We start from the raw sequence: 13,226 nt of genomic DNA, 5'->3' as shown, positions 1-13,226 counted from the left end.
TGGTCATCGGGTTAGTGAAAGAAATGAGAAAAAAGAGATTGGTACATGCATGATTTATTCTACTCACCCTTCTCATTCAGTGTGTAACAAGGAGAAGACACATATTTAGAAAGGCTCTCTTGTCCTAAAGTAGATGCCTAGCTCCTAATATAAGGCATTTACAGTCTAAAAACATTCATTCTTTGAACACTTGTTGCTATCAATATGAACCCAGCTGTATTTTGATTTTCAGCCTAAACTATGCTTCTTAAATGTAATGTTTTCAACAAATTCTGTTAGTAGTCTTCTCTTCTTCGGTTCATGCAGCATCTTCTGAATGTTTCCAACTGTCTTGATAATGAGGTCCTTTGGCAGTGTGCTGGTTTCAAAGCCAGCTAGGCACCAGTACACTACACAAAATCCAACCTAAATAAGTAAGTTACCAAGTCATGCGTACAATCCAGTTTGCTTTCAGTTTGACATGAGTAGAAGCTCTAACAAACAAATAATATATATGTGTCATAATAATCTCTAGAGTTCATCGGCATTTTGCTTAACAATCACTGCTTTAGGCAAATCAAATCATTGAATTTTACTGTTCAGTTATCTTAGTCTCAGGACTAAGAAACAGCTATTTCAGGAAAGAGACAGCTATTTCTTCAGCTTTATGGGAGAGGTAACCATCCTTATAATTTGTTCTGTTGGCTATAGAGCTGTCCTCTACCAGTAATGCCACTTAACACTCTTCCCCCATCTATGAAAGCATACATGTATTCAACTTTACTCACAGTAATAGTTTATTGCAGACAATGAATAAAGTGCTGCAAAGTGAATTTAAAAAAATATTAAATGAAGATACTTCAGTTTCCTTCAAAAGAAGATGATGTTGATGACAAGATTGAACAAAGAGAAAGGCCAATATAGCAGATATTCTGGTGGAATTCTATTTTAGACCATCCAGCCGAGACGAGGAGGCAGGAGATATATTCTATAAGCAGCTGGGAGAAGTCTCATGATTTTCACCCCTTATTCTCATGGGAAACTTCAATTTGGCCAATGTTTGCTGTAAATGGAATGCTGCAGAAGACTAAAAATCCAGGATCATTGTGGAGTATGTGGAAGATAACTTCCTGCAATAGGTGGTAAGGGAGCCCTCTATGAAATATACCATGCTGGACCTGTTTTTTGTGAGTAGAGGAGGACTTGTGGGTTATATGGTCATCAGAGGCTGTCGTGAGCACCATGTTCACAAAATGATCGAGTTTTCAAATCTCAGAGATGTAAGGAGGAAGATCCACAGCACTGCCATCTTGGACTTCCAGAGGGCAGACTTTGGCCTGTTTAGGGGAGTGGCTGACAGAGTCCCTCCCAAGGGAGACAGTCTTGAATGGCAAAAAGTCCAGGAAGGGTGCATGTGCCTTAAGACGGAAATCTTAAAGGAACAGGAGCAGACTGTCCACATATGCCAAAATATGAATTGGTGAGGAAGATTAGCCCGATGAAACAGAACTTTGGCTGGAAGTTAGGGGTGAAAAGAGAAGAAAGAGACAGGCAACACCAGAGGACTACAATGATATCATGAGGTTATACAGGGAGAAAATTAGAAAGGCCAAAGCCCAAGTAGACCTTACCTGCAATAAAAGAAAACAAAAAAGATTTCTATAAATTCTGTAGCAACTTAAGGAGAGGCAAGTAGGATCCCTTTGGTGGATACATAAGGAAAGAGTGACAAAAGATGAGGAAAAGGTTAAGGAACTTAATGACTTCTTTGCCTCTGTCTTTAACAGTAAGGCTATTCTTCTTTGAATAGCCAGTCCTCTGAGCTGAAAGACAAGCTGAGGGAAGCAGAATGTAATCTGCTTCTTCCCTCCTATAATCAAGAGAAAAATGGTAAGAAACCTGCTACTCTGATACAGAAGTCTATGGGGTCAGGTGGGATTGATATAAGTCTTGAGGAGCTGGGGGAAGAGCTCACTAAGTTTTCTTCAATCATTTGTAAGTGGCCATAGGTCATCAGAGAGGTCCCAGTAGACCAGAAGTCTGCAGACATAAAGCCCAGCTACAAGAGGGGCAGGAAGGAGGATGCAGGGAACAGCAGGCCTGTAAGTGTGGTCTTGGTGCCAGGAGAGGTCATGGAGCAAATCATCTTAAGTGCTGTCATGCAGACAGCCAGGACTGGGCACAACCAGCACAGGTTTACCAAAGGCAGGTCCTGCTTGACCAACCTACTCTTCTTCTGTTAAAGTGTGACATACCTAATTGATGAGGGAAAGCCGGTGGATATCATCTACCTGGTGTTCAGTGAAGCCTTGGACACCATTTCCCACAGAATTCTGCTGGAAAAACTAGATGCTGATGGCTTGTACTCTTCAAATAAAAAACTGACCCTGGCCTTGTCCGGAGAATAGAGGTGAGTGGTGTTAAATCCAGCTGGTGGCTGGTCAGAAGTGCTGTTCCCCAGGGCTCAGTGGTGGGGAACAGTTCAATCTTTTTCTGTGATATGGATGTGGGGCTCAAGTGCATCCTTTGTCAGTGTGTGGACAACACTAATTTACACAGGAACATTGACCTGCTGGAGAGTGGAGAGGGATCTAGACAGGCTGGATTGAAAGGCTGAAGCCATGTCTATGACGTCAGACTAGATCCAGCACTTTGGTCACAACAACTCTACATGATGGTACAGGCTGGGGCAGAGAGGCTGGAAAGATACCTTGGTGGAAAAAGAACTAGGGGTACTTGTCAACAGCAGCTGAACACCAGTGAGCTGTCCCCAGGTGGCCAAGAAGGCCAGTGTCATCCTGGCTTATGTCTGCAACAGTGGGGCCAGCAGGACCAGGGCAGTGACCATCCCCTTTTACTCAGCACTGGTGAGCCCACACAAGTCCTATCCAGTTCAGAGCTCCTCACTACAAAAAGGATATTGGGGCACTGTAGCACGTCCAGAGAAGGGCAATGGAGCAGGAAAAGGCTCTGGAACACAAGTCCTGTGAGGAACAGGTGAGGGAGGTGGGGGTGTTTAGTCTGGAGAAAAAGAGGATTGGGGGGACTTTGTTGCTCTGCCTGAAAGGAGGTTCTAGGAGTGTGCGACTTGGTGCCTTCTCCTAAGTAACAAGCAACAGGAAAAAAGTAAACAGCCCCAAACTATGCCAGGGGAGGTTTAGCCTGGATATTAGAGAAAAGCTCTTCACCAAGAGGGTTGTCAAGTACTGGAACAGGTTGTTCAGGGAGGTGATAGAGTGACCATTCCTGGAGATATTTTAAAAGAAGTATAGCTGTGGCATTACTTCATTTAGTGCCTGGCTTGGCAGTCCTAGGTTAAGGGTCACATTCAATGATTTTAAGTCTTTTGCAACCTAAACAATTCTATGATTTTGTACCTGCACACCTTTTATAGACAGTCAGATTAATAGCCAGGCTTATAACCATTACCCTTTTTGGCAATGTTTTCAAATTTTGCTTAGGATAGACACCTTTAGAAGATGCAGAGTCTCACAGTAGTGAGATTTGCCTAATATAGAGCTTATTGAGTTCTGATGTCCAAGTTTGTAAAGAAGAAACTTTCAGTGTTACTGGTGCTTGTAGGTTCATACACTGTTACAGGAAGAATATAACTTGTATGGATGCTATCACATCTAACATGTCTGGTTACAATGTTTTTTACCATAACACCAGTAGTTTTGGGTACATCTTTGCTGTCTTGACTCTTCCCATTGAAGTCAAGAGTAAAACTTTAGAGAGGATAAGACTCATATAAAGTGATTTGAAAATTCTATGATTTTATACGTGTGGTATCAATGAGAATAGCAGTGAACAGCAAAATGCAAGAGCCTCTATGATGGTAAGAATTAATCTTGCATATTTTGTGATTTTCTTCATATGTCTTTTGATGCCTTGCAACATAAAACAAATATTCTAATAGCTCCTTGTATAATACAAATATATGTGCAAAGAAAAATTCTATTTTCAGGATAACTCTATTCCCTGATTGCTTGAAACGAAACCAAGCAGCCAAATAATTATCTGTTAATACCTTTCTTATCTGACTAAATGGAAAAATAAAATGTGGGAAGAATTTCTAAAGGCATAATTCTTCAGCAGACCATGGAAAGAGAACAAGGGAAGGCAACAAATAGGGAAGACAGAACTTCAGCAAATTATTTTTGCTCTTCCTGCCACTTCTGCGAAATCATTTTTAGTTGCTTCACAACTTGGCTTTCTCTGCAGCTGTGCTGTTTCATTTGAACTTCTTTAATCTAAAATTTTGTGGCATCTATACCAGAAAATGGAGCAACAGTTTTTAGCATTGGAATTAGATTTGCCCCATTGATCCAAGTGAGCCATATCAGTACCAACTGACTATATTAGTACTGAAGTAATTTAAGGTTCTCAGAAGTCTCTTTAGCACTCTGCCTTGTCTTTTAATACTGCTTAAATCTTAGATGGTCCATGTTTATGTTAATTCTGTTATTTATGTTAGTTGTGGCTGTTCAGAGCTTTTAGAGCATCACTTATATTAGATGAAATATGCTTTAGAAGTTATGTTATTACTGCAATTGTGCAGTAACAACTGCACAGATTACCAATATTATAACAATATTTTATAAAATATTAGAAAATTTTATAAGATATTATAACAATAACAAAAGATTGCTCTTATCATTGTTGGTTGCATCAGTACTTGTGAGAATAAAGTATTTGAAAATTCTTAGTCTTACAGCACAGACCCTCCAATTCCAGACCAAGGCCCAGGAAAGATCCAGTCCTATGTTTTCATGACAGATTTGAATTTTTCATATCAGTTAATGATTGTCTATTTACACAAAGTTCTGGGTAGGACCCTGTGTGCCAATATATGAGTGTCACTACTGATAATGGCAGATGTCTTTGTCTTTCCTGTTTCATATCATCTGATGACTAGAAAGTTATCAGCTCTTTATTTATGGAAATTGTTTTTGCCTCATGTTAAGTCATATATTGTTATGTGAATAAGCAGCATGTAAATGGATAGATAATAAACACTGCTGAGAATGTTTTAATAAACACTGCTGAGAAGCCAAGATGGTTTCATCTAAATACTATTAGTCATTAATTTTTCCTTCTCTTCCTTTTTATAGGCTGATGTCCTGTAGAACTTTTCTGATTTCTTCACAGATTTTTATAGTTTAGTATATTTTGCTCACATATTCAACATACTATTAAGATAGTTGCATAGGAATAGGTTCTTGCTCATAATCAGCATGTTACCATATATAAAAAATAAACATAATCCCTGGGATTGGAGTGTTTGATTACTTCTGAAGACTCTTGATTTCTTTGACTTTATTCCACTCAGTGCATGTTGGACTAACATCTTGTTTATACAACACAGGAGTATTTGGCCAGGTTCCACCTGGTTTTTGTCACAGACACTCAAGAACAAAGAATGTGACCACCTCAGACACAATTTCTGTGTCTCTCATACTCTTGCAATGTATGTATTCCTCCTGATAACTCACTCTTGTCCCTCTTGGCCAAAAGCAAAAGCAAGGCTTGTTCCTGAATTTCAGACTCTCCTTTGGTGGAGGAAAAAAATAGATTTGGAATCCTGTGTATGTATTTGTGTGAACTGTAGGAAACCCTCTTTTAAAAAATCATAAGTATTGAATATAGTCACATAATTTCTGAGACTATTCTCTTCATAGATTCAAGACTGTTTATCTGTATATACTGTAATATACTAGAAATATATCTGTATTATACTAGAAATGTTCAATTCAGTGTAAAAAATGTGCTTCCTCTTTAGGTAACAGAATTAATGCTTTCAAGAAGACATCAATTTAGGTTCATACAGTTTCAGAAGGGATAACATTTTTGGAGTATGGATCTTAAAGCAAGTAGTGTTCATAGAGGAGCAGAAGGCATGAAAAAGAGATTTACTTCAGATAGGCACCTAATTGTTAGATCCATTTGTGAAGTTAATTAATTGTGTAACAAGTAAAAATCTTGTGGGATCATATGCTTTTACTAGTATTAGACCTACCTAGATAACATTTTTTAAGCAGTCAGGAGGGCAGGTATGCCTGATACATTTATCTTTTCATTTCAGAGCCTTCAGAAGAACTATTCTTAACTTCAGAGAGAGCATCCACTTCTGAATAGAAACATAATACTGTCTTTTTTTAAATTGCCTTAACTGGCTCTCATGTCCTTACAGGGATGTCATGTTTAGGAAAACAATTATTCCCTCAGGACCAGTTTCTCATTTAATACTTCAAAAAAACTGTATGTCTCAAGGGAGCTCCTAAAAGCATCATCAACACTGTTTTTCCTTCTAGTATCATTTGTTTTGATATTATGAATCCTACAACTCCCTAACATATCATGTGAGATTGCTGAAGTATATGCTCTTGCTGCAACTGAACAGCAAGATGTGATGTGAAAGAAGGGATCCTTATTTAGGGGTTACTACTGCCCCTTGCTCCAATGTCCCAGCCATTCTATTGCACACTTTACATCCAGATTTTCTTGTTTATCTGGCAGTTCATTATTTAAGGCCAGCTTGTCAAAATAGGTTAAATATTCTTTGGGAAACATGGTCGCGTCTTTGAGACACCACAAATACTATTAATATGAAAAGATTGGCTTGATAAGAGAAACATGATAAACTTGCCTCCCCTAAAATACTTCTCTGCTTTTTCATGTATATTTCTAAGAATATCAGTACACAGATGACAAACTTCATGGCAATACAGCCCTGGAAAAGCCACAGAGAGACACCAGCAAAGCAGTGAAAATGATTGCTGATGATTTGTTCTAACTACCTGACCTTGTGACATCTCCCCCAGATATATGACCAAGATGGGACACTGCAGCACTTTATCGATGGTGGAGAACCCAGTAAGTCAAGCTGGATGAGGTACATCCGATGTGCCAGGCACTGTGGGGAGCAGAACTTAACAGTGGTTCAGTACAGGTAAAGTGATTTTTGGCTCATCCAATGACACAAAATGAGAATGTTTTATCAGACTGTGACCATCAGTATTGCTGCCTTTGATTGCAAAGATAGTATCAGAGCTTTGGAGGATGTGCTCACTTGGGCCAACACGGGGTGAAGCTCCAGGGAGTGAGGGCAGCCCTGTGTATCTTCCGTGACCACCACACCACAGAGAGCTCGCTGCACTTTTTCAAACAACCTCATCAGAGGCAGGCCAACACAAGCAGTTCTCCACCCTTAACAGAGATGTGTGTGATAGGGGAGGGGGAAAAGTGGCACCCAGAGGCATCCTGAGGGTCAGTCATGGGGTGTGTTTACATCTTGAGCTTTTTTGTTGAGTGCACCTGCTAGCCAAGATTGCTAGAGCTTGTACCTCTTATGTTGCTGGCTAGAGAAAGTCAAAATGTGAAGAAAAATGTAAAGAATTATGGTGTATTTTACTTTGTACATGCAAATAGATCCAGAAAACCCAGACAACACATTACATAAATACATGATCTCAGCTATAAACAAACCTTTTGCCTTAGAATCAGAAGTGACTGCTTGGCCTTATTGAATGTGGTAGGAAGTACATCAAAGAATGCCCCTGGCTTGCCAGTTGCAGTGAGCAATCATTTTTGCTGGTTGCTTTAGAGAGCAGAGTTTCTTTTATTTAGGAAAATTCTTAAACTTATTTAAGGTACCTTTAAAATTAAAAATAAAACATACAAAAGCAAGCTAAAATGAAATATATGAAGTTTGATTATCCCATAGGGATCCAATTTAACAATGATAAAATTGCTCAATTGCATTTTCAACTTTTTTTATTCTCTGCCCAGTTGACTAAACAAAGCTGCAGTTAAAAAAATAACAATCCCATTTAGACCTTACAAATCTTTTATGATATACTTAAATATCTGCTATCTATAGCTAAAATATCATAGGATTTTAAATAAACACACTGGATAATGAATAAAGATTGTTGTGATGAAAGAATATTTTTGTAGGTATCTTGTGGACTATTGGTCTATATGGTGATGTGTGCGTGCACATATATATATAAAAATAAGAAAAAAATATGCATATATATATATATGACAAAACTAAATGAAAAGTGAACATGAGAAAGTCATTACACATCTGTCAATATTAAGTGGATTTTACAACTCTCCTTTCATGATGGAGTTTTTACTTAGAGTTCCCTCTGTTGATCTGTTTTTGATTACTTCAGATCTTTATAAAATGAACTACAAAAACACAATTTAAAAAACTGGCATCCATCACCAGTGACTGCATCCAAGTGTAAGAAAATAGAAAAGTTGGACACTGAAAAACCAGCCTAATTTTTATTGTACATGGACGTCCTCCTCACAGAAAGTCAGCTGGTTTAAATTCATTCTGTTATGATTTGTAATATCTAAATGGAATTTTCTTCAAAGTGCTCTTGATTGATTGACCCTTAGCTGAACGTTTTGTTTTTATTTTGAGGCTGACAATAATGTTTGTTGGCATGTGTTCTGCTTCAACTGCGTTGGGACGCCATGAAGCTATCTTTATGAGTCATCCAACCACAATACTAAATACATGTCAGCAAAGGAAATATTATCCGAAAAGGGAAAAATCCCTTTGATGTACTTCAGCATGCAGAGATTTCTGCAAGTTTTGGAAGCTCTGCACACTTGTAAGGGACGGTGTACACTTACACTTTTTTTTCCCTGCCTACTCCAAGCCCCACAGACCACCCATTGCTCAAAAACAGTTCTGCTCTTTCAGCGGCAAAGAGTGTCATTTGGTTTTAGCACATTCATTTGCTGGGCTGCTGTGTTTATGTTAAGGGAAGCCAAACTGAGAGATGAAATGTTACAAGGGTGAAGTACAAAGTAGACTCAATTTTTCTCAAGTTAAGAGATGCTGGTAATTTATAGCTGGCTCCAATTTTCATTTTTATGTAACAGTGGAAAGAATTAACTAAATGCAAAGCTCTGGGAAGAAAGAGAGAGAAGAGGAGGAGAAGGAGGAGGAGGGAAGATGAAGGGGAGACACAAAGGGGAGAGTTTTTGTCAGATATTCATAGAAGGCTAAGAAAACCGTTCTGCTTAGCTAGCAGTGCCCTCCTGAGACAGGGTGGCAGTAAGCGAGGAAAATAACAAGATAAATGAAATTTTTGCAGCTGCTAGTAAAATATTGAGAATCTGCACTTTTTTATTGATCTTTATGATCCTGTTGCCAAGAGCCACTTTGCGGTGACAAAATATGTTGACAAGTGCATATCTCACTGCCATGAAAAATGTGGTAGAAGATTCTCCTTATGTCTGCAGTGTTATACAAGGAACAAATTGCATTCCTACAGCCAATTCTTTATAGAAAGTCTAAATTTAAGGCCTACCAACCCTAAACACTTTTATCTTGAACTTCAGAATAATGTTTGTAGCAATTCTTCACTCTGGTTGAGGTCTAACTTTTTTTTTTCTTTTTTTTTTTTCTTTTTTTTTTTTTTTTTTTTTTTGTGTCTATAGACATTTTTCTGCCTTACATAAGCTGTTAAAAAATGATCATTTCTTGGTACTTTGACTGTATCACTTTGGTGTGTAATCCTTCAGCAAGAGTGGACTGTTCTTCTTGTATATATTGAATTTCTATCCATTTCACAGTAGTGTGTTTTACTGTTCCATGTGAAGCATAAGGGAAAAGCTACTGCAAACTGATAACATTTGTCTTTTATCTTGTGCCTGATTCTGATCTTACACAGTTTTTCCTGCCATGTAAGTGTCTTAACTGCAGAAGTCTCACTCTGAAGCTATTTACATCAGTGCAAGATCAGGATAAGGCTCTTGTTTTAATACTAAAGACATTAGGATTTTTCGCTTCCCCCCGCCCTTAATTCCCACTTCAGTTGTCTAGAAATAGACCCCCAGTCTTCTCTCAGAGGAATGAGATATCACACTTATGGTAACACTAATTTATACATTCTAAATCATTGGCACTGCCCTCATGTTCCATATTGGGGCAGATTTTAGCACTGCATGATCCAATTAACCCAAATTTTTTCATTTCCCCTAAGTCTGTTTTTCTCAACAACCCAAGATCTCTCTTTTGATGGTATATTACTGCCATGAAAGGTCACTTCACTCTACTTAAAAGCTCTTGCTAAATGAACTTACTCACATAAAAAAGATATTGTCTATTTACCCCTTAAATATTTTAACTTTAGCTTAGATGGCAAATACAAAGCTGTTTAAATGGATGTACTTGCTGATCTGTTGCCACCACTCACATGGTTATACTATGTAAGCAAAATATGCCATTATAAAATCCCCCTGAAACAGATATTGCAAGAAAATACCTGTATTTTTATAGTATCTTGGTCCTTCTAAAACCATAGTGTTTAATATAGTCTAGATAAACTGGTCTGTAATGTTGTTAGCCTGTGCTACAGGAACAAAGTCCTTCTTTCATGACAGATTTGGTTTTAAAACAATTAGTAGGTTATTAATTTAATTGTCTGCATAAATGTTTCCAAAACAGTTAATTTCTACTGTTATACCATGTACTATAAGATGAGAATTCTCTGTCTCTAAATTATGCAATGTTTTCTTTTTTCTTGATTAGGTCAAATATATTCTACCGGGCTTGTATAGATATCCCCAGGGGCACTGAGCTGTTAGTATGGTACAATGACAGCTACACATCTTTCTTTGGAATCCCTCTCCAGTGCATTGCACAAGATGAAAATTGTAAGTTCTTCCTTGCATTTCTACCTGTGTAAGCCATAATTCTTCTTTCATGTCTAATCAGATATATATCAGAGTATTTCAGAGGGAGCTCTATCCCTGGAACATCAACACCAGTCTGGATAAAGCTTTGAGCAACCTGTTCCTGGTGTCCCTGCCCATGGCAGGGGTGTTGGAACTAGATGACCTTTAAGGCCCCTTCCAACTAAAACATTCTATGATTCTCTGATTCTATGTCATTTAATGGAAGCGATAGTATATTTAAGGTAAGGCGATACACTTAAACTGTGTGAAACTATGGTTCTATGATTAGGATCATTGTTCTGTATAAGTGATTAATTAATTTATTGTAAACAAGTTTGGTTCTCCCCAGTCTTACCAGACCTATCACAAAACACTCTCTTGCCAAGACAGAAATGCATTGCAAGCCCACAGGGCCTCTCTTGGTGATTCTTTTTTCCATTACCTCTGAGCATGTCGAGAAAAGTTTTGGCTGACTGATTTAAGAGGTTAGATCCTTGTGATTAAACATTAAAACCTACTTTTAAAAATACCAACTGAGTGTAAGTACCCTGAAATGACAATAAATCTCTATCCCATCCTGACCATCTGCACTGTCATCCATTCTTTTACTTGCTCTCAACATTTTATTTCCAGTTTGCTAGGGATCCTCACAAAACTAAGCACACATAGTTACTTATAACATAGATACAATCTAGTGCTGGATACCTTTGTCTGTAATGGAAATGGGTGATCCAGGCACGTCCTTCAGTTTTACTGCTTGTGTGTGAGTCTTGTTTAGAGCTTGCATCCATTTTGGCAACTATATGTACCTATGTAGTAAAGAAAGCAATAATGGACCCATTGACTTTGGTCTAAAGTAACTCTGTGACTGCCCACACTTAAAAAATGATATATAAGATGTACGCATTTGGTCCTGTACTTGGATACTTGAACAGGAGGAACTGCTAGGAGGATCTAGTGCCTTACAGCAACTTAAATATGGAATCATGCAGCAATTAAACAGCAAAATAGCAGGGATTAAGTTGTCAAAAGTAAACATCCTTTCCTATCTTGAGTTTTCAAGTCTGTTGGGTTGAGAAAAGTTTAAAAGAGATTTAGTTTTTGGGCAGAAATATTTGCTGATGAAAGTCATCTTTGAAAGTCATTGTACACTGCTCTGCAGTGTACAATATGGAAATATTTTTTCTTTCAGGGACCAAAGGGTACAAAAATTTTATTTGAAAAGAAGCATTATAGCTAAAATCTGTATATATTGTCTCTTGCTATTTTTCTGTGAGACAAACTAGAGTTTCATCCACAGAAACACTGACATGAGTAGATTCAATTAATCTCTGATCATGGAGTTAGCTGCAGACTGGTATAGGACTCAAGTCCCATTTAAACTCCCAGAGTGTACCTTCTGCTTATTTTCTGCACAGGGTTATTGTCAGCAGCACAAGTTCTTCCTGTATTCCTTAAGTCTTTAGTAGCCTGTGGGCTTCTGTGGGCTTTTATGAGTACAATTTAAAGAAAAAAAGGTGATCGCCTTCTGAGTATATTGAGGCAAAATGATAGTATATAAATGGCTTCTGGTACTGAAGAGACATAGAAGATGTAATCTGTGTCTAGAAACTTGTGATAGCTCCATGAATGTAACTCTATCTAGAAATTAGGTTCTCAGATACTACAGAATAGAATAGATTAGGAAGGACCTCAACTGATATAAATATCTTGTAATAATATAATATTGGAATTGTTATGATTGATCATACATATTAAAATATAACTGTAGAGCAATTGACATGATTTAAAATATTACCAAATATTAATTTGTTGGGCGGAGTTTTTTGTATATTAGATAATGTTGGCTGATCCCAGCTTACAACTAACATTTAGTTTTCATGTTTGCTCTTAGAAATCTATCATCATGGCTTGCCAAAACGGAGTTGTGGTTTCTAATAATCAGTTTAATACATGCTATGTACCTACTTGTAGATATAGACAGTTTGTGACAGTAACTAAATTTGTGTACATAGAGTTATATGTGTATATAATTTACTTAATTAAAAAATTTCCATTACAATATTAGCTTGTGAGTCTGAGTGCCAAAATTAGAAAGCATTAGAAATTACTTGGTCCAAATGGCCTAAATTATGTTAATTTTCGTATTGTGATGCAAGCTTTTGTCAGCTGACTTTATTTTTCCACAGGACCTTTGCCTCATTCACTGTGTGATCTACATGGTTCTGAAGGTGTGAGGCAGCTTGACCACCAGCCTTTCGTGTCACAAACTGAGCCCTAAATCACTTCTTTGTGAAAAGCATATTACATTCGTTGCTGAAATATCTGAGTGCCTCATAAGCCATAGTTTATTGATCATGTGACTAGAAACAATTTTCATGGGACTTTAAAACATTTGTATGCCTGTTTTGCAGGTGGGAAACTGATGCACAAAGATCTCTCTGCCTGCACTTGGCAGTGTTTCGTGGTGACCTACCTGCTGTTAACCTCAGGCATAAGATACCTGATGAAGTCCCTGGCTTCTTACTGTATTGGCAGTG

General features: G+C 37.8%; 1 protein-coding gene across 1 annotated transcript in view; it reads left to right on the top strand.

The window, feature by feature from the left end:
* The window catches only part of PRDM6 (PR/SET domain 6), a gene marked incomplete at both ends in the record, with an annotated part of 73,505 nt that overhangs the window by 41,365 nt on the left and 18,914 nt on the right, over positions 1 to 13,226 (top strand). The window contains 2 exons of the mRNA XM_083883820.1: positions 6,804 to 6,931; positions 10,541 to 10,665. Of these exons, the coding sequence (XP_083739946.1) occupies positions 6,804 to 6,931; positions 10,541 to 10,665 (253 nt within the window). The remainder of the gene's footprint in view (positions 1 to 6,803; positions 6,932 to 10,540; positions 10,666 to 13,226) is intronic.

This window comes from Zosterops lateralis (assembly GCF_965231275.1).
Source record: "Zosterops lateralis genome assembly, chromosome: Z".
Classification (NCBI taxonomy): Eukaryota; Metazoa; Chordata; class Aves; order Passeriformes; family Zosteropidae; genus Zosterops; species Zosterops lateralis.
Note: the sequence above shows the minus strand (reverse complement) of the source record. Positions and strands in the feature narration are given on the sequence as shown.